Source organism: Rattus rattus, chromosome 5 (assembly GCF_011064425.1).
Source record: "Rattus rattus isolate New Zealand chromosome 5, Rrattus_CSIRO_v1, whole genome shotgun sequence".
In the NCBI taxonomy this organism is placed as follows: Eukaryota; Metazoa; Chordata; class Mammalia; order Rodentia; family Muridae; genus Rattus; species Rattus rattus.
In genome coordinates this window covers 103,996,097-104,016,411 of record NC_046158.1, presented here as the reverse complement: position 1 = coordinate 104,016,411, position 20,315 = coordinate 103,996,097, and the positions used below count along the sequence as shown (strand labels likewise).

At 43.6% G+C, this 20,315-nt stretch overlaps 2 protein-coding genes across 2 annotated transcripts in view; one reads left to right on the top strand and one right to left on the bottom strand.

The window, feature by feature from the left end:
* Positions 1-20,315, top strand: part of Shc4 (SHC adaptor protein 4) — a 94,169-nt gene that overhangs the window by 40,086 nt on the left and 33,768 nt on the right. Inside the window, exons 3-5 of the mRNA XM_032904121.1 lie at positions 4,946-5,009; positions 6,569-6,688; positions 16,468-16,521. Coding sequence (XP_032760012.1) covers positions 4,946-5,009; positions 6,569-6,688; positions 16,468-16,521 — 238 coding nt within the window. The remainder of the gene's footprint in view (positions 1-4,945; positions 5,010-6,568; positions 6,689-16,467; positions 16,522-20,315) is intronic.
* Positions 10,567-12,334, bottom strand: Eid1 (EP300 interacting inhibitor of differentiation 1). The gene has a single exon (XM_032904120.1). It carries the CDS (start codon positions 12,185-12,187, stop codon positions 11,708-11,710), a length of 480 nt encoding a protein of 159 aa, XP_032760011.1. The 5' UTR covers positions 12,188-12,334; the 3' UTR covers positions 10,567-11,707.

The following is a 20,315-nucleotide window of genomic DNA, read 5'->3' as shown; positions in this document are numbered from 1 at the left end:
TGTTTGCCTGGACAAAACTGAAGTTGGAGGGGTTAGGGGGAGGGCGAGTAGACTTGGCCTATCTCTCTCTACAGGGGATGGTGATTCCTACTGGGCTCTTTACCTGTGTTTCCCATACTTCTAGATTTCCTATTTCCTGAAGAAGTGCATTTTTGCATTTCGAAAGCTATGCTCTGCCCCTCACCCCCACCCCCAAGAACATGCTGCAGTGTCTGGGACTGTGCTGCTGTCTCCCGAACTTGAAAGGCGGGAAGGGAAACTGCTAGACATCATGGCTTCCACAGGAGGACAACTGTTTAACAGTTAAAGACATAGGGAAAAAAATCTAACTGAAGTCCTGCAGTGGTCAGGGTCTGTAAAGAAAGATGGCTTTGTTTGGATGATGAGTTTGGACTTTGCGGAGATAGGCAAGATTTCTTTTTTCGGTCTTCTGGCGTGGGCGGGGCTTTGCAGCCTCAACAGTAAACCTTCTGCTGCGTTCTCATTTGCTTACATCAGCCCACTCTGTCTTTCCCTCTCACGTGGAGAGTCAATGAACAAAGTAGCCACTGTTGATGCTGTGGGCAGAGTCAGGCTCTCTCTCTCTCTCTCTCTCTCTCTCTCTCTCTCTCTCTCTCTCTCTCTCTCTGTGTGTGTGTGTGTGTGTGTGTGTGTGTGTGTGTGTGTGTGTGTGTGTCCACCAACTCCAAAGGGCCTGTGCAGAAAGGCTGGCTGGGTACGCAGGCTGACGGGCCTGGCACTCTGGGCCTTGAGAGAAGATCCCTTCCTGTCCCCTCTGCCCTATCTACAATTGGTGCCTTGAGCTCGGGGTGTGGTTGAGGCTTCCAAGTCCTTGACAGTGTTGCAGCAATTTCTTGGTCCCTCATCTCAGGGACAGAAAAGATCTTTGTGGAAAAGGCAACAAAATGCAGCCAACGCGGGCGCCCTTTTGCTCCATGGCTGGGATTCTGGGTTACTCAACACAGACATCGGCAAAGAAAGCAGGCATGCGAGAGATCATTTGGAAGCAGTTTCTAAAATATTTCCTGGGAGGCCAGGGTGAAAAACACATCTTTCAAAATTGCATAGTTTGTACAACAGGTCTGCTTAGGGAGTGTGTGTGTGTGTGTGTGTGTGTGTGTGTGTGTGTGTGTGTGTGTGTGTGTGAGAGAGAGAGAGAGAGAGAGAGAGAGAGAGAGAGAGAGAGAGAGAGAGAGAGAGAGAGACTGACTATATAGCCCAGGCTGGCTTTGAACTTTCAGTAGTTCCCCTGCCTCTGCCTCATGAGTGCTAACGTTGTACATAGGTGCCGTCATCACACACATCCACAAAGAAGTATTTCTGTAAACAAGCTTACAGGCACAGACGGAGGTTCCTTTTTCTTTTGAGGACAGTGATAGCAAGAGACCGTTGCACGCTAAGAAGCCACAGGAACCTCGCCTGGCCGATGTCACGTGACTGCACCTTGGACAAGTGCGCCTGCCAGGGCCAGGAGACGGCTAGTCAGCCTTGACAGCCTGTACTGAGAAGACCTCTGCAGCCATTTTCCCTTAACAGTTTACCATAGCCTTGCTGCGATAAAGATTGTCAGAGTGTGGCCCCATCTCTCCGTTGGGGGTATTTGCAAGAAGGAAAAACCACCACGTGCTGCCCCAGTCCCAGAGCTGGGGGCTCCCGTCTCCGGTTTCCTGTATACTTTATATCCGTCTAGAGGAGCCTGTTCTGCAATCGATCAACCCCGTTTTCCCTCACCACCTCTGGCTAACTCAGCCTATAAAAATAAGTGTGGGTCCAGATGCTCCCTGTCTCTGCATCATTTGCTGCCTTAATCAGAAGACGGTAAAATTTGAATTTGTTCAAGTTCCGATTCCTCTTTACAAAATGGAGTCAAATACTTGCCTTGAAATGGGCTTGGTGGGGGGTTGGGGATTTAGCTCAGTGGTAGAGCGCTTGCCTAGAAAGCGCAAGGCCCTGGGTTCAGTCCCCAGCTCCGAAAAAAAGAAAAAAAAAAAAAAAAGAAATGGCCTTGGTGGGACTGAAGTTGCCGATGTACACAGAGACCAGATCAGAGAGGGGCCAGCAAAGCCGCCCTGGCCAAGGGAAAGTTCAGTAACCCCATCATGCTGGAGAGTCAGGAGTTCAGAGCCGGCCTGAGCCACACAGAGACCCCTTCTCTGAACAAACAATAACCCAAACAAGACAAGTAACAACCAGCAAAAACATTTTAAAAAGATTGTTTATCCTCCAACCAACCTCACACGGAAGTAAAACCTTACGTTGTTTATATTTAAATACAATAGAATCAGAAGCCAGAAATAAGATCCAAGGCTAGAGAGATGGCTTAACGGGCTAAGAGCACTTACTGCTTTTTTAGAAGACCTGGGTTCAATTCCCAGCACCCACATGGCACTTCAGAACGGCCCGTGACTCCACTTCCGAGGATCTGATGAGGTCGTTCTTCTGACCGCCGTGAACTTCTGCACATATGTGTATACATCCACACTCAGGCACACTCATACCCATAGAAATAAAATAAAAAACAAACATTTAAAAGAAAGACGAATATTAAATAACAAGCCACAGACACCAATAAACAACCTAAGTTATTGTTTTATAAGCTAGTTTAGCTTTGTTGGAGACAATGTGGCTGTGTAGCCCAGGCTGGCTGTGAACTCCCAGCCTTCTGTCTCAGTGACCAAGCGCTGGGTTCACAGCCGCATAGCTTCTCAAGTGCTTTCTGTAGTGCAGTTTGGACAGGATAGATGTAACCAGCGTGTCGCATTAGAATGTCTGGATGTAACCAGCGTGTCGCATTAGAATGTCTGGATGTAACCAGCGTGTCGCATTAGAATGTCTGGATGTAACCAGCGTGTCGCATTAGAATGTCTGGATGTAACCAGCGTGTCGCATTAGAATGTCTGGATGTAACCAGCGTGTCGCATTAGAATGTCTGGATGTAACCAGCGTGTCGCATTAGAATGTCTGGATGTAACCAGCGTGTCGCATTAGAATGTCTGGATGTAACCAGCGTGTCGCATTAGAATGTCTGGATGTAACCAGCGTGTCGCATTAGAATGTCTGGATGTAACCAGCGTGTCGCACTAGAATGTCTATCTTTCTCCACTGCCTTCTCCAGATCTCCTTCTAGTATTTCTGTAGTTCGCACATGTAACATCCCAAATTACTGTATTTAATCATTATATTTTATCTATCCTTAATTGTGGGTCAGTGTTTTTAACTCTAAAACTAAAGTGTCCGTTATGTTCACAGAGTATTCAACTATTTCACTCATGTTCTCTCCCATCAAATTCTTGGTAAACTTTGTATTTGTCATTAACTAGCAATTACACCAACATCAGCATCCATCCCTGGGTCTATTGTTATTTCAAACCACTTACCCAGCACTCTCATTGGCTCCCGGGGAGTAGACGGTCTTCCATTTCTTATGATACTCTATTGAATTCTATCAATACAGTGAGGAGGCCAGATGAGTTATTTTTTAGCAGTACTAGAGGTCAGCTTGAATCAATGATCAGAATCTCATCAATTCAAATGATCATTTAAATGACTATAATATCAACCAAACAACCAAACCAAAAAGTCCAACCTCCTGCATTATCTTTCTGTTAACTCAGAGAACAAAGGTTGGAATGTTGGAAAAACAATAAATATGTTTAAGGAGAAGATAATGCCTTGGGATGGGGGTGGGGAGGTTCATTTACTCAGAGAAAAGCTGAGATTCTGAGCTGGAACATGTTATAAGAAATGATACCCAGAATCTTTGAAGTCCTGCCTACTTCTGCACACTATTTATTCTCTAGAACACTGAGCTCCAACCTGTCCCAACTATGTCTTTTTAGAACTGTGCCTGCAGTCTTGTTCTGATGCCCATCCCCCTTTCTTTGAATTATCAGAAAATATACTGAAAATCTATACTACACCATTGTCTGAGTGTGTAGTGTTTGTTCCTTTTGTCAATAGTCTTTTCCCTTTGGCTGCGAACGGGCAGGTGTTGTACAGTGAGAGACTGGTCAGGTAAAAATGGTCAATCGTGGAGCAGAAGCGACCCATCGCGACTGCCTCTCTGGGGAGGAGACTGTCTACTCCTTCAGCGCTGCCATTACCCAGCAACTCGCATTTATCAATAGTGGTGCCTGCTCCTCAGGAAGTACAGTATACAGTAGGGTCAGAAAATAAGCACGGGAGAGAACCCGATATTGATTTTCTTCTGCTCCGTGAGATTACCCGACAGCTCAGTGGCTTGCAGGAGTAGCTGGATCAATAGCACTCCATTTGAGACCACCTTGAAGTTCAGTGCTTCCCCCTCCCCTCCAAGCTTCCTCTACTGTCAGATTCATTCATATCTGATCGTCTTTAGTGGTGAAATAGTATGACCTCTGTTTACAATGCCACGGTGAGGATTTTGCACGGGATTTGCAAAATCCGTGAATTGTGATGTATTTCAAGAAAAGAATGGTTTGCCCCTGCTTGTTGAAAATCGACAACATGAGCTGGAGAGATGGCTCAGTGGTTAAGAGAATTGACTATCCTTCTAGAGGTCTTGAGTTCAATTCCCAGCAACCACATGGTGGCTCACAACCTTGTAATGGGATCCAATGCCCTCTTCTGGTCTGAAGAGAGCAACAGTATACTCAAATATATAAAAATAAATCTTTAAAAAAAAATGACAGCAAAATGAAATAAATCTGAAAATCCAAAGGGCAAAAAAAGATCAATAAAGCAAATCAGAGGACTCCCTGTAAGATAATTTTTCAGTATTAGTGTCACTAATTCTTTCTGGGTTTGAACGACAAAAAAACCAGGCATAGCATCTTGTAGCATGGGTCTGGGAGAAAGCCATTGTGTCAGCCATGCTGTTATCCAATCTGTGCACCCTCAAAACAGTTCTTGATCACTTACAGACTACAGGTAGAATGTTAAGACTCTCTTTTGTTTCTGTTTTTAGGGAAGCAATAAGTCGCCTGTGTGAAGCTGTCCCTGGGGTCCCTGGAGCCATTAAAAAACGAAAGGTGAATATCTACGTGAGCTTCTCCATTTCTGTCCTTTTAACCATGGTATCAGAGCAATCATCCTACTCCTGGGCTTCCTTAATTTTTTTCATTACTGACCTCCTTTTGCTTTTTTATGTATGTGTGTGCGTAGTTGAATGTGGGTGTGTATGAATATTCATGGTTGTGGAGGCTCAGTCTCCCTCGACCTTTCTTTAGTTATTTATTTTGGAGATGGGGTCTTTCACTGCCTTGGACTTGCTAAGTAGGCTAGGCTAGCTGGTCAGTGAATCCAAGGTATTTATCTGTCTCTCCCTCCCCAGTGTGGAAATTACAGACACACACAACCTCCATGTGTGTCTCTGTATGTGTGTGTGTGTTTGTGTCTGTCTGTCTGTCTCTCTCTCTCTCTCTCTGTGTGTGTGTGTGTGTGTGTGTGTGTGTGTGTGTGTGTGTGTGTATGTCTGTTCAGAGGGTGGAACTTGGGTCCTTGAGTTTGGACTTCCCAAGGCTGAATTATCTCCCCAGCCTGAGCATTTACATGACCCCATCTATAGAGTTATAAGTATACAAACCAAACGTTTATTGATGGTAAGTGATAAATAGATTTATTTTAAAGCAATTCTCTGGGGTAGAGAGAACATTTAGAATGTAAAAGCTCTTGCCACATTAAAAAAAAAAGAAAGAAAGAAACAACAACGATAAAACCTGATGACTTAAATTCTATCCCTGGATCATGTGTTGGAGGGATAGAACCAATTCCTGAAATTCATCCTTTTACCTCCACATACGTGATGTCACATGTACATAACCATACTCATAAACGCGTATACAATGATAATAATACATTAAATTAGTCTGATACACGTGCAGTTTATGAAAACATTAATGGTGAAAGCGGATTTACAAACTAATGAGAAGGATGTGCTTATTTGTTTTTATAGTAAAGAATTAAATTTGGGCTGGATATTTGATAATGCAGGATTTAGACTATTCTATACATTCTTCAGATTTGATCAGTATTTTATTTTATGATATCTGTGCTGTGAACTTCATATAAATACATAGTACCAAGCAGCAGAAGTATGGCTGTGGCCATTTCAGAAATTGTTGAGATTTTGAGCTAATCTCACGCCATCACTCAATGATACTTTATGAAACTCAAATGAATGATTCAAGTAGCAATTTTCTTTCATGCCCAGCATTGTAATAGAATACAGCACAAAGGCATACTGATTTGATACTTATATGCTAAGGAATGCCAGTTGGAAAATATTGGAGTCTTTCTTTCCTGTAGTCAAACCACTGTTATTCACAAAAGCAGAAAACTCTTAAGTTTGGTGCAGTCCTACAGCGTCCACAGCATCATCTTGAATCTGTGCCAGGATGTTCCTTTCAGGCAGCACGTGTTGGTGCAGTGGGTTCTGACCCATGCGCTTCCATATACGCATTTCACAGGAAGAACCAAGCTTTGGTCAAGTTCTACCACTCAACCATTCCAGCTCCTTTGGTTCACGTAAAATAAAACAGAGAGGAAGTTTTACACGCCCATCACTTAGAGTGGTGTTTTGTTTTTAAAGGCTCCCGTTAAGTTCCTGACAACGGTTCTTGGCAAAAGCAATCTTCAGTTTTCAGGAATGAATATAAAACTGACTGTTTCAACAAGCAGCCTCACGCTGATGAACCTTGACAACCAACAGGTAAGATAGGCAATGATTACAGTTCAGCATATCAATGTTTTCCTGGAAGTCTGTGGATAATAAAGAGAATAATAACAATGGGAGAGAGTGTGCTTACAACTTAATAAGCAGAAAGCAGAAATTTCCCAAGATTGATGCACATCAGTAATTAGAATTCCTAACAGTGTTACTAACTAGTCCTGGGGGGTTTAACTGACTACAAAAACCACTTACTGTTCCTGATTGGCTCTGTATATAGATCCAAGGATAAAAGGACATAGTTAATATTGTTTGGCAATTAATATGCCTGATGTGCTCATTGGATTGGGGTCAGATGAAGGACCAACAGCAAAGGTGGTGTTGGGTTAACGTATTGGGTTATTGTGCTATGAGGATTTTCTCTGGGAGTAGGGGACTGGGCAACATTTACCTCCCCTTCTCCGTAAGGTCCCACTGACAAACTGAAGTACAGTTTCACCCAAGTTCCCTGGGGAAGTAGTGAGCTTGTGAGGCCCACTTACCAAGCATAGGTCAAAGGGTGATAGGCAGGAGCACAGATGGCCTTAAAACAATCACTCTGAAAAGTCTGCACCCAGAATGGATGATGACTCTTCTTCTGTGGCTGTGAAAATGCAGCCCCCTCCCCAGTCCTTCCCACCTTAGAGAGTTCTAGCCACTCTCTGAGACCACAGGCATTGAGGGCAGAATTGCATTCTACTGGTTGGAAAGAGTGGCTGAATTCTCTGCTAAGGATCTGTGACCTTCCTTGCCCCTCCTTCTTGTGAGGTAACAACAACAGTCTTGTTGACTAGTCTTTTGCAAATGGTTACAGCTGAACTTTTGAAGATGGAAACACTTCAGACCAAGAATAGACCCAAACAAAGGCAGCTAACTGAAATTTATGCAGAAAATATTACCTTCCTGGTCGTTTAGTTGAACAGCTCTCTAAGATGAAGCAGCGTGGACATCATTTTCCTCCCTTCACAGTTTATGATGCTACGGTCCGCCTGGCCTTACCTGCAAACATTGTTCACTACAGGGTCACACTACTGCAACAAATGTAAAAGATACACAAGACATTGAGTTAAATATGTATGGGGATCGTAGTGTAAGGTCCTCATGCCAAGTTATCTATACATGTTGGAGCCTGATGTTGCTGTGTCCAATATGTAGTAACTGACACTGTTGAGCATAACTTTTATTATAGGGAATGCTGTTCACCAAGGACTCATGGATGGTTCAAGAGCAATGGAAATGACAAAGCACTTAGGATGTTTGAGACCTCATAAGGGCTTGCCAAATAGTGACAGTTACTCTTCATTATTGAGCTTTGGGTCTCCTCATCAGTGACCTGTTGGTCACAGTATCTATTTGCAAAGCTTCTTGGATTTGAATGCTGTGTTATAAGGTTATTTAGAGGACTAAGTGAGGTAATGAATTCAAATCACTTAGCACAATGCTGGCAATGTAGTGCCCAGTATTGCTTACTCATTTTTCCTCCAAGGTCTCCCAGATCCATACCTAGCATTCAGGCTAAAAGCATACTATGTAAAACTGTCAACGGTCTCATTGCTTTTTTGTTTTTCCTAACTTCAAAACTAGGATAAAATGCACTGCTCATTCAGCCGTGTAAAAGACCTCAGAGGACATTGGTAAATATAAATTAACTCGAGTCCTGTCTAGTTGGGTGCTGATTATTTATCCTAGTGTAACTGATACCTATAGTGGGGATGACAGTTGCATAGCCTTGAGGAGCAAATGTAGAAGATGCAATACAAGTGAATTCATCCACCCATCCATCCCGACTTCAAGGTATCTGTGTGTGTAAGCTGTGGTGCTGGTTTTACTTGCATAAGGCACCATGAGGACTCACGGTGTCTAGAAATGACATCTGATTGAGCTGCTTAAATTGCTCACTGGTTTTAAGAGGCAAAGCTGGAGATAAGGTGACAGTCTCATGTGCAGAATCTAATAATCATTTTCTTTGTATTTTTCTTTTTGAGACAAGGTCTATGTAGTTCTGGAACTTGCAATGCCGATCAGGCTAGCCTTGAACTCATATAGAGATCCTATCTTCTGAGTGCTGGGATCAAAGGTGTGCACCGCCAGGTTCAGCTAAGAATTGGTGCCTAAATGGTCCTTTCCTCGGGGAGGACGAAAGTGAACTGGGGAGTGTAAAAGCAGCGGGCTGTGGTGCATACAGTGGTGGTGGCGAGGCTTTGTCTAGTCTTGTTTCTACTCTCCACGATCCTTCTTTAACCATAGCAGCCTGAGGTGTGTTGTGTGGCTTTTGCTCAGATGTCAACAAACATTTCACCCCACGTAAGGCACTGAAATGACAGACCAATCAGTTCCACCCACATCTAGCTTAGGAAGCAGTGAGTTTGTTGAGACTACTTACAGGAGAATGGATGAGGGGTAACTTACGGGTGTATGATGACCTGCAAGGTAGCTGCATTGGGAGATCAGGAAGTGTGCATCCAACAAGGATGAGAACTCATGGAAGCTGCGTCTCTGAGGCTTTCTGCACAACTTGCCCTAGCTGGGCTTTTTAGAAACTCTCAGAGAAATGTTCTGAACTCCACCTGGGCCATGGCTGAGATTGGGAAGTGGTCAAAGTGTGCACACACACACACACACACACACACACACACACACACACACACACACACACACACACACACAGCCCTTAAAATAAAAAATGCATTTACAAAAGATGCTGGGCATGGTGACACATGCTTTTAATGCCAGCATGCAGGAGGCAGAACTCTGTGAGTTCGAGCCCAGCCTGGTCTAATTCCAGGACAGCTGGAGCTACATAGTAAGACCCCATTTCAACAAAAGAAGAGATTAAATATAAGAGGGCCAGGGTGTAAATGAGCTTTCCACCAAACCTGATGACCTGTGTTTGATCCCTAGGCCCCACATGGTGGGAGGAGAGAACCAGCTCCTGAAGGTTATTATCCTTTGACCTTTGCTTACTGTGGTATGCACCCTCCCCACATATACACAAATAACTAAATAAATGCAGAATAAAAGATACAAAGAAATACCAATGCATGGCTTCTCCTAACTTCCAAGATATACTTTGGTCCCCAAACACAAATACATTCAAATTTATGGATGGTTGTATTATTTTCCAGGGGAAATGTGAGCAAAGCTCTATTTACAGCAGGTAAATAACAATAAATGATTCCCCCAAGTCCAACTAGTGAGGCAGCCAATTTATTGGGTGAGTAAAAAGGAGGGCTGAGGGGTTACTCAAGGGAGTATTTGTAGCTGCTCTACCAAAAAGTCCCACCATAACATGGGTGACAGCTTCCCAAATATCAGGGTCCCCACCTTCAGTTAACTTCCCACCCTTCATGCTTTAGCACCTACTGGGGCAAAATTATGTACATGTGCTTTGGAGGTACAGGAGGGTCTCCCTCTACCACATGGACACTGGAGGTCAAACTCAGGTCATCCGGCTTGGCTATCTGGCAGGAGCCTTTACCCACGAAGCCACCTCACCAACCTCCCAAACAAGATGAATGCAAAACCAACCAACCAATCCCACAGGAACCCGGGTTTCCCTACTGTCTTAGCTCTGTCCTGTATTGCCATGGTGGCATCAGCAGGGACACAGTGCTAATACATCATTTCTCTTCTCAAGGAACTTCAGCATCCTCACCAAGTAAACCACAGTCACACATTCACAGAGCGAGATTTGTAGTCTGGCCAAGTCTTCCAGAAAATTCTGAAATGTGCTTTAACATTCCAGAACCCATTTGTCTGGTATTTGAAACTAGTTTCCGCTCTAAGCACTGGCTGTTTAAATGTCAGGATGGAGGTGGTGACACACGTAGCAGAAGAATTTTGTATAAAGTATGTACACAAAGCTATTAGGCAAAGCAAAATACTCAGAACGAGAAAATTTATTATCGCCAATGCTGGTGCATCAAGAGTAACAAGCAAATCAGGAGGGAGGGGGAGGGGAGGGGAAGAAAGAGGCAGAGAGGGAGAGAGGGAGAGAAGGAGAGAACATGATCAAGCACCCAGGTGGACTTCTGGGTAGGTTTAAAATCTTCCAAGTTTGACAGCATAAGAGCTCAAAAATCTTTTCTAGATACAGGTAGGGTTTCCTTTTACTTGACAACTTTTGCAAACACTTCTTACAATATGAACGTCAGTTATACTCTTACCATCTGTCAAGGTAAAAAAAAAAAAAAAAAAAAAAAAAAAAACAGCAAGCAAAATTTCCCTAGTATAAAAGGGTATTAGAAACTTTGTCTTTGGGCTTTCCCATACATTTTATTTAATGCACGAACTTAAAACCTTAAAAAGACATCCTGTTTTTTTCTTTACTTTGAAAGTCATCACAATAGATCAGGGACCACAGTAGCTTTATAAATCATGAAGATGCATGTGCAGTCACAATCCCAGAAGCTTTTGTAACACGTTTTAAGAGGATAGTACACCTGGTAACACGTCTACATTTACACACACATTTACTTTGACTACCCTCTGGGGTTGATGAATGCTCAATTTTAAACCTCAAATTTTACTTTTGATAACTAGATGTGTATAAATCATAAAGAAGAATTTACAAAGTCTTTTTCAATAGCCTTTTAGTTCAAATCAAAGATATCTTGTGGATGTATTTTTTTTCCTCATTCTTTAATTAGATTCTTGTATTGGCAGTCATAATTTACTCTTTCAAATCATCTTCAAAAGCTTAACACGAGAAAGTTCTTCTCCAATGTAAGGAAAATCATCTCGATCAACAGTCTGAACCAGAGGTTTTTGCTGAGGCCCTGTGAGACCAAACAAGGAACACTTTGGGTCTTTTCTCCTTGCGATTCTCAGGTTTAACACTCCTCCTTTCTTGATTCTCCTTTTCCACAATGCACGGTTATTCATTCACTGTCCTGTCTTCTATTCCGAGAAACAAAAACCAACTGTTTTTATTTTTTGCACAGAACTATTTGGAATGAACCCCAAAATAGCAGAATGTTGAATCTCTCCCTCTCAGGTAGTTTCCTCCTCTTTCATCAGCATTTACTCTCGATCAATGATCTCATCACAACCGAGCTCTTCGGTCAGTCGATTGACAACCATCAGCGAAAACAGCTCTTCGATAAAAGCTAGCTGGTCGAAAGGGCTCTTCTCGCAGCGCGCCTGAAACCCGCCATCCAGGGCATCATCGGCTCGCGCCGTTCTCAGGAACACCTTGTTGGCTTCCTCCAGCGCAGCGGACACCCTGTGCATAGCGCCACTCCAGCGCTCCTCTTCAGGGAAGTCATAGTCGTCCTCCCAATCGTCAAACTCGTCGCCTTCCAGGTCCGCGCCAGCCTCGGGGAAGAGGCCGCGCTGGGCGCGGGCGGCGGACGGCCCGGCCTCCTCCTCCATGGGGCCCTCCTCTGGGGCCGGCCCGCGGGCCCCGCGGCCTACCTCCATATCGCCCTCGCCGGGCAGCACGTCCATCTGCAGCTCGTTGCTTTCTTCGTACAGCTCGCAAAGCTCTGCCATCTCCGCCATGGTGGAAGCAACTCAGCCACGAAAAAATACACCTTTTGCAGAGACGGGCGCGCGAACGGGTGTGGTGCGCGTGCGCAGGCAAGAGGGTGTGCGTGGCGCGCGTGCGTGAAACGCGAGCGGGCGGGGCGCGCGTGCGCAAGCAAGCAGGCGAGCGTGTGCAGGCGAGTGGGCATGCGTGGTGCGCGTGCGGAGCACGTTTCGCGTGCGCAAACGGGTAGGCGGGCGTGGTGCGCGTGCCAGCATGGCGTGCAGACGGCCTGTTTCGCGGGTGGGCGTGGTGCGCGTGCACGAGCTCTGCTCCCTCCCGGCGCTTCTCGGACTTCCATCTCACTCTCACACCCACTCAGGACCCGGAATGCTTCCGCTGGGTCTGAACCTTCCACCCGGAGACCCCCTCTAAGTTCCTTGCCAAGTGATTGCTTTTCCTAGCTGGAAAGCCCTGGACTTGTGTCACAGATGTCGTCTCCCTTCCACCTCCCTGTCTCCCCAGCATCCCTGTGATCAAGATGTCCATTGCCTCTCATCATTTCAGATCCTCTTAGCCGGTGTGCACTGTGAAAATTTAGCTTTCCATTTTTTTTCCTGAATTTACTGAAGTTGACCTAACTCTAGACAAATTGTGTGTGTGTGTGTGTGTGTGTGTGTGTGTGTGTGTGTGTACACACCAGGGGGAAACTAAGCCACATTTGTGAGTACTTTACTAGGGTAAGGAAAGGTGGAAAATAGGCTATGCTTATTTAAATACAGATGATCACACTCCACAGTTGCTCTACAAGCTTAAGCTGTGGCCAGTAGTGTTCAAAACTATCCACACCCTTGCCACATGTTGTTTTATTGAGTTAATAAAAGTAAATTTAGGTTTTATCCACTTGATCTCTCTTCTGTGTGTATGGGTGTTTTGCCTGCCTGTAATGTGTGTGCCATGTGTGTGCATTGGGCCTGCAGAGGCCAAAAGACGGCGTTGGATGCCTGGAAATGAAGTCACACTTGTGCACTGTCCTGTGATTGCTGGGAGTCAAACTCTGGTCCTTAGTGTGAACAGCCAATTCGGTTTACTGCTGAGCCATTTCTCCAGCCCTGATTGTACCTTTAAAATCTTTCCATAGCTTTAGTTTATTTTTGTGTGTGTGGTTTTTTACATTTTTATTTAATTTTTATTCTGTAATCCTTTTTTACAGTCCAGACTTCTCTCACTGAGGCCAGACCAGGCAGTCCTCTGCTGTACATGTGTTAGGGCCTCATATGCTGCCTGGTTGGTGGCTCAGTGTCTGAGAGACCTCAGGGGTCCAGGTCAGTTGAGACTGCTGGTCTTTCCATGCGGCCACCCTCCTCATCAGCTTCTTACAGCTTTTCCCCAGTTAACCACAAGGGTCCCTGGCTTCTGTCCATTGGTTGGGTGCTAGTATCTGCATCTGACTCTTTCAGCTGCTTGTAGGACTTCTCAGAGGGCAGCCATGCTAGGCTCCTGTCTGCAAACACACCACAGCTTCAGTGAGTGTCGGGGCCCTGGGCCACCTTCAGTTTATTGAAGGCTGATTATCTTTCAGTAAGTGTAGTGAACAGTTGCTGTTTTTCCGTGCATCAACTGACCTTATGTTCGCTTTACTGATTTGTAGGGATTCTTTGAGATCTGTATGAATATTCCACTTTTCATTTCTACAGATGTATTCCTCGAGTCTGTATGCTTAAGGAGTCTTATAACACTTTCTGTTTGTTGTGTAACAGACAGGGTTTCTCTGTGCAGCTCTGACTGTCCTGGAACTTACTCTGTAGAGCAGGCTGGTCTCGAACTCCTGCATCTGCCTCCCGAGTGGTGGGATTAAAGGAGTGCATCACACTGCTCAGCGAAAACTTTTAAATTAGTTTTTAATCAAATAAATTTCCCTCTCTCCTCTTTCTGTCGTGTTAAGATGGATTTTCCAACTTCAGTAATTATATCTTACTATCTGAGAAGGTAAATCTTGTTCACTTGTTTAAAAACTACTTTAGCTGTTTTTTTTCCCCTCATATTTACTCTTTTAAAGCAGCTTGAAAAGCTACTAATGATTTTGGTAGAGTTTCTAATAGAATTTCATTGTATTTGTAAATCAGTTTAGGGGACAATCATTGACATCTTTGTGATAATATTGTCTTCATATCCATAAACTGATGTATATCTTTCTACTTAGGCTTAACATTTTATTCTTTGAGAATTCTATACATTTATATGACATGATCCTATTCACTCCTTGTTTCTCTACACTAACTCCATTCTGTTCTCCCAACATATCAAAACTAATATCCTCTTTTTTGTTTTACTTTGTAATGACCTACTGCATTCACTTAGTGCTGCCCATGCTCATTCACTGGAGCTCAGGCAACCCACCAGTAACCATCCCTCCAAAAAATAATGGTTCTTCTCCTAGAACTTATGATCTGCTAATGGCTCCCCAGTTAGGGCCTGGCTTTGAGAGCTCCTTCTATCAATGCTGGGGTTTGAGTTGGCTTGATGTCATACAGGTATTGTAAGGATAACAATAAATGCTGTGAATTCATGGATGCATTGGCCCTGTCAAATCCAGGGGACAGCATTTCACAGCATTCCCATTTATCATCTGGCTCTTATATAATTTTTGCCAAAGGTCACTTTTTATATCCTTCAATGAAGTTTTCCCCAAAGTGTTACATGATTCTCACTAGTTTTATATACTTCAATATATCTATGTGAATCTTCCTCTTTACCCATTAAATGCAGTTTCTCATGAGTGGTTATTTACATATGATCTTTGCACATTGATGTTGTTCTTACTGAAATGTTATTACAGAAAAGTGCACAAGTAATGTGTGTGGCTTCATTATGGCAAGCTGGATATCTTTGTTTACTTTCTACCCAAAAGAAAAGGCATCGTGTGTGGATCCAGGCAAACCACTCTTCTTGCTTCTTCTGCCTCATGAGTAACCACTATTAGTTTAATAAAAAGTTTGCCAGTTCTGATGAATGAAATGATGTATTGATATATTCTTTGTGTTGACTTCTTTTTTAACCCAACAAACATGCTGTTACATTGTAAGCTGTCTACCATTTGAATGTCACCACAGTCGCCTTCAGTACTGCTTCTCATTCGGGACTATTATAAATAGCATGGTCATTTCTTTCCCTAAGAAAACATTGTGTTGCACAGATTTATTCAATTATTGTTGAGCATCCATCCAGGAAGTTCTGCTTGGCTGTCTTATCTGTGTGGCCTTGGTAGCTTCTGCCACACAGTTCTGCAATCAGGCTTCGTTGGTAGTTGCATAGCTTATATTTTAATTAACCTTCAAAAAACTATACAAATCAGCCATCGTACTGTGATTTCCAAACACAAGCAAACAAATTAGAATCTCCAATAAAACAATCATTTTGGGCTAATTAGTGCAGTTAGTTGGCCAGTCATACTTCATATTAGAAGTCTTTAAAATTTTCAATCATTTTTAGATTAATGTGGGTGTTTTGCCTACTCTCGTGTACTATGTACATGTTTGCTGCCCCTAGAGGCCAGAAGAGGCTTTGAATCTCCTGGAGTAGCCATGATTTGAGCCAACAAGTGGGTGCTGTGACTGGAACTCAGGTCCTTAACCACTGAGCAACCTTTCTAGCCCCCCCTGTTGGAAGTCTTAATGTTAGTGTGTTTAGATACATAGTAGTGAATGACTAAAACAAAAGTAAATATAAGTCTATAAGTAGAAAGAAAGAAATAAAAATATGAAGGGAAGTGGGGAAATGTACCAGTTAAAGTGATGAAACTCATGTTTCCAACACTTTTTTCTGTTCTTAACTCTCAGCTCTCAGTTTTTCTGGAAAGAAATTTTTATATTCTAGGAGATTGTTCCCACATGACAGCAAAAGATGGCCCTTGGGCAAGTGTGGGTGTTCCTTAGTGGCAGAGAGAAATACTCTCCTTCTGCTACTGATCTCAGCTCTTCCCATAAAACACTGACTGGCTGTATCGAGAGGGTGGTGTTTAGTAGATTGCTGATTGGACAATTAGACCCAGATCGTACGTCTACCTAGGAGAGGAGGGGCAGAGAGAAAAGCACGTCAAATCCATGAGTTAGATGACAGGTGCGGATACATAGCTTAATGGTAGAGTAAACCTTAGGATACACAATGCTTTAGTTTCAATCCCAATAGCAAAACAACAACAAAAGAGTTTGGATTAGAACCTAGACAGGGTAGTTTCTAAAGGGATGCTGAGCAGGTAGAAGCAAATCAAACACATTTGTAGCATTAAAATGTTTCCTTTGCTTTTGTTTTCCAGATTATTGCAAATCATCAAATGCAATCGATTTCCTTTGCCTCTGGAGGGGACCCTGTAAGTTTAGATCTGTAAAAGTTGTTTTTGTGAGTCCTGAGAATTTTCAAATGCAGAATATTAACTACTTCACGTCTTTTCCAGATATCACAATTTGTTAAATGCTTCAGGTATCAGGTAGAAAACAAAACAAAACACCTATAGTGGTTTGTGCACATGCTTCCTGTGTCTAGATTTTAAAGGGTTAGGCTTGCTAGAAGGACTGCTAGTTCTCTGTGGTGTTAGTAGCCCCTGAGTTATCATCTGGTAAATTCTTAGTTCACATCAAAATTGTGAGAACTGCATGTCCTGTGTGCACTGCTGGGCCGTTTCTCTTCCAGAATGTCCATCAGCAGACTAAACAGACTACCAGTTGGATTTAATACAAAATGGAAATCCCATTCACCATCATAGTTGTCAGCCAAGGCCAACAAGGCCAATCTATAATGACCAACCAGATTTGCATAAACCTCGGTGACACTGCTCAGCTATGAAGGGAGAATACACGGTTCCTCTCTGTCAAGAGGCTGTGAAGTACTCACTACCCCCGAATTGTACAGGGTTTCTCTCTGAGAATACTTTCCAGAGGGTCATTCCTCGACTCCTCACTGTGCTGCAGGATATTTGATCACACTGTGAACCCTGAGATTGTTGTTTACTGAAAAAAAAAAAAAAACTGATTCTAACTGTGCTGTGTGCCCTAGCTCACACCATTCGTCCCTTTAGCTGGAATCACACCATTAGTACACAACTTTAATCCCAAACAATGAAGGTAAAGTTAGTTTGTAGAAGGGAGCACCTATGTTTGAAAGTGATTTCTAATTGAGTGGCAGAAAAAAATAACAAATCAGAAAAAGATTTGACAAAATAGGATATGCCCAACTCTTACAAGAAGAGAGAGGAAAAAGAGGCTACTTAAGAGAGAATGATGCAGAAAAGAGGAGAGGGGAGGGAGGAAGGAGGTGGCAGTTTTACGAATAGCAAAAGGTAGCTAGGCACGGGTGAAGACAGAATGAGTCAGAGAATGTGTGAAGGAGTCAGAAGATCAGAACAGATTGCCAGAGTTAGTTTGAGGCCAAGCGGAGTAGTTCATTGAGAAGCTGAGAGAAGCCAGATCGAATCAGTCAGCTTGGAGAGGAGCGTGAGCCAGAAGAGCTGAGTTGAACCAGCCAGCCAGCGTTTAGAAAGAACAAGAAAGGTGAACTTGTTCAGTAGTGAATCTCAGAGGCTGAGAACATTCTAGGCCTAGGTTAGATTGTTCAGAGACTAGAAGCTTCCAGAACTAGGCCAGGGTTATCAGATGGAGGCAGTACGCCTCAGAGATGACAATTGAATCAGGTGACTAAAAGATACTTTTATATCACTACTTAATTTGGGGACAAGAGTGTTTAGAGAGGACATGTATACATGAGTTAATTGTTGATCCCTTAGGAAACAGGGCATGTAGGATAGCTTGTGTTACACAATGTGAGCCCAGAGAGGGAAAGGGACAGGGAGAGAGGGAAAGGGGGAGGGGGACAGAGAGAAAGAGAGAGAGAGAGAGAGAGAGAGAGAGAGAGAGAGAGAGAGAGAGAGAGAGAGAGAGAGAGAGGAGCTCAATGAATCTAAATGGGAGAAGAGTGGCACTTTCTCTTCTCCTAGCCCATTAGATTTTTATGAAGGGACTGGGACACATTTTAAAAATACTTATTAGTGCATGATGTACTTAAAAACTGATTGGTGCTTGCCCTGAAATGATCCTTTAGTTCCCAGGGCAGTTGTTGTGTTAGGGCTGGTGCACAGACCCTCTTCACTGTACACCCAACAGGATTTGTTTTTGTTCTCCACAATTGAAAGCTTTTCCATTCTGTCTTCAAGTGGCTTCCAATCTTTAACGGAAGCACTGTCCTTGCCTGAACCAAACCATCTGCATCCACTGTGGGGAAATGTGTACATCAGTACAATCTGCGGAAACCTTGGGCTCTGCAGTGAAAAATCCACACTGGCTTGAGGTTTAAATGATCCCTGGCTTGGTTTTAGCCTCTCCCCGCACCAGTGAAGTTTTCCCCTCCTGCCAGGAAGACAGTGAAGGCTACTGTTCAACATTAGAGTCAAGTACTTGATGGCTAACTTTTCTAAGATTTGGGGTCTTCCTTTGCAAGACAGGGGTGATTCCTGCCGCCTCTGTGTTGCTAGAATCGAGTGAGATAACGTACACTGGAGCTGGACTCAGTCTATCTCTGCATTTGCTTTACGACGCCCACTGTGCTACCTCAGTTAAATAGCTGGCTGGGCTAGTCACAGGGTAGGTGGAGCCGAGTTAGAAGTCCCTTGTGACTCAGCATCGTCTTCCAAAAATGCGGACCGTTCTTCCTAACCTGTGATGTCCGCTCTCCTTCTCTTTTAGTTCTCTCTTAGAAAGTTTCTGTTTTCCTGGTAACTGTGTGAGCATCTATTGCAAATGCTTCTACAGCTGCCCGTGCCTCCTCTGTTTCGAAACATGCTACAGATCTGTAGAAAAACTAAAGCTGTTTCAAGTATTTTCTCCTGACGTTTGTTCTTTCCCTTTAAGTATTCTGCAGTCCCCCTCCCCCAGATGTTTACAGTCATAGAATTTTAAAACCATTTGGAGGATGATGAAACAGGCCGGGAGGGGGCCTCACAGCTTCTTCTTCAGCACCTGCTCCAGGCTGACACGGTAGCACTGGTTCAGCTTAAGAAGAGTGCTCTGCAGTGACCGTGACTCCTAAGACAACAGAAAGCCATGTTCACAGATAGGTCTTGACTTCTTTAGAAGCTATCCCAACCCAGCTTTCTCTCTGCCTGAGACACTTACTTAGGTGTGTGCTATTTTTAAAAATGACTTAAGACAAGTTCTGCTGACCATGAGATCTGCTTCCTGCATGATTCATTGTGGTTGTTAAGTGGCTACCCTGGAGGGCATTACCAACACGGCTTATACTTCCTGCCAGTAGACGGCATCTCCCCTCTAGAGACCGTTCTTATACTCTGAAATGGCATTGTAGGTATTTTTCCCCCCCGAGAATTAAGATAGCAAAAGCATCTTTAATTATTAAAACCGTCCCATTCATCAGCTCACTATTTTCATAAAAGCTGGAATTTCCAAGCGTCCTGTCCATTTCCTTGTTTGCACAAAGTCAGCAGCATATCTCTTTTTGAACTCGTTTCTCATAGGTTCTCTGTTTTGAAATGATTTGCCTCTGCCTACGGATGAAATAGTTGGTATTTTCGCTGTTTTACTCTTTATCTTGCAACACACACATGCAACCAAAGGCACCAGCAGGTCTCTGAGAAGCTCATTTTCTGGTGCACACGAATCTGCTTGGACACAGGCCAATGGCGACGCCACATCTCAGCTCCCGCTAACTTTGTGGGGAGGGGTTCTGTACAGGTGTCAACCCAGTCAGTTCCTAGACGGTTTTAAAGAATTCCTCAACTGTGTTCTCCTCTATCCTTAATGGTATAGTCAGACTCTGAATTTTCAATTTTCATCCTTTCCCCATGAGGGTCAGAAAAAATACTGATTTAATTGTTAAGCTGGGTATGCTGTACAGCAATAGTTCTCAACCCGTGGGTCACTTCGGACCCTCATAAATATTTACATTATGGCTCATAACAGTAGCAAAAGTAATTGTGAAGTAACAGTGAAAATAGTTTTATGGTTGGGGGTCACCACAGTCCAACGTGAGGAACTGTATTAAAGGGCTGAGAACTCCTGCCATAGAGAAACAGTTATGTCTAAGGCTTTGGCTAGTTGGGTCCTAAGAAAGTCTTATCTTCCAGTGGTTGCAATTTATTCATTTCAAATGCAATTG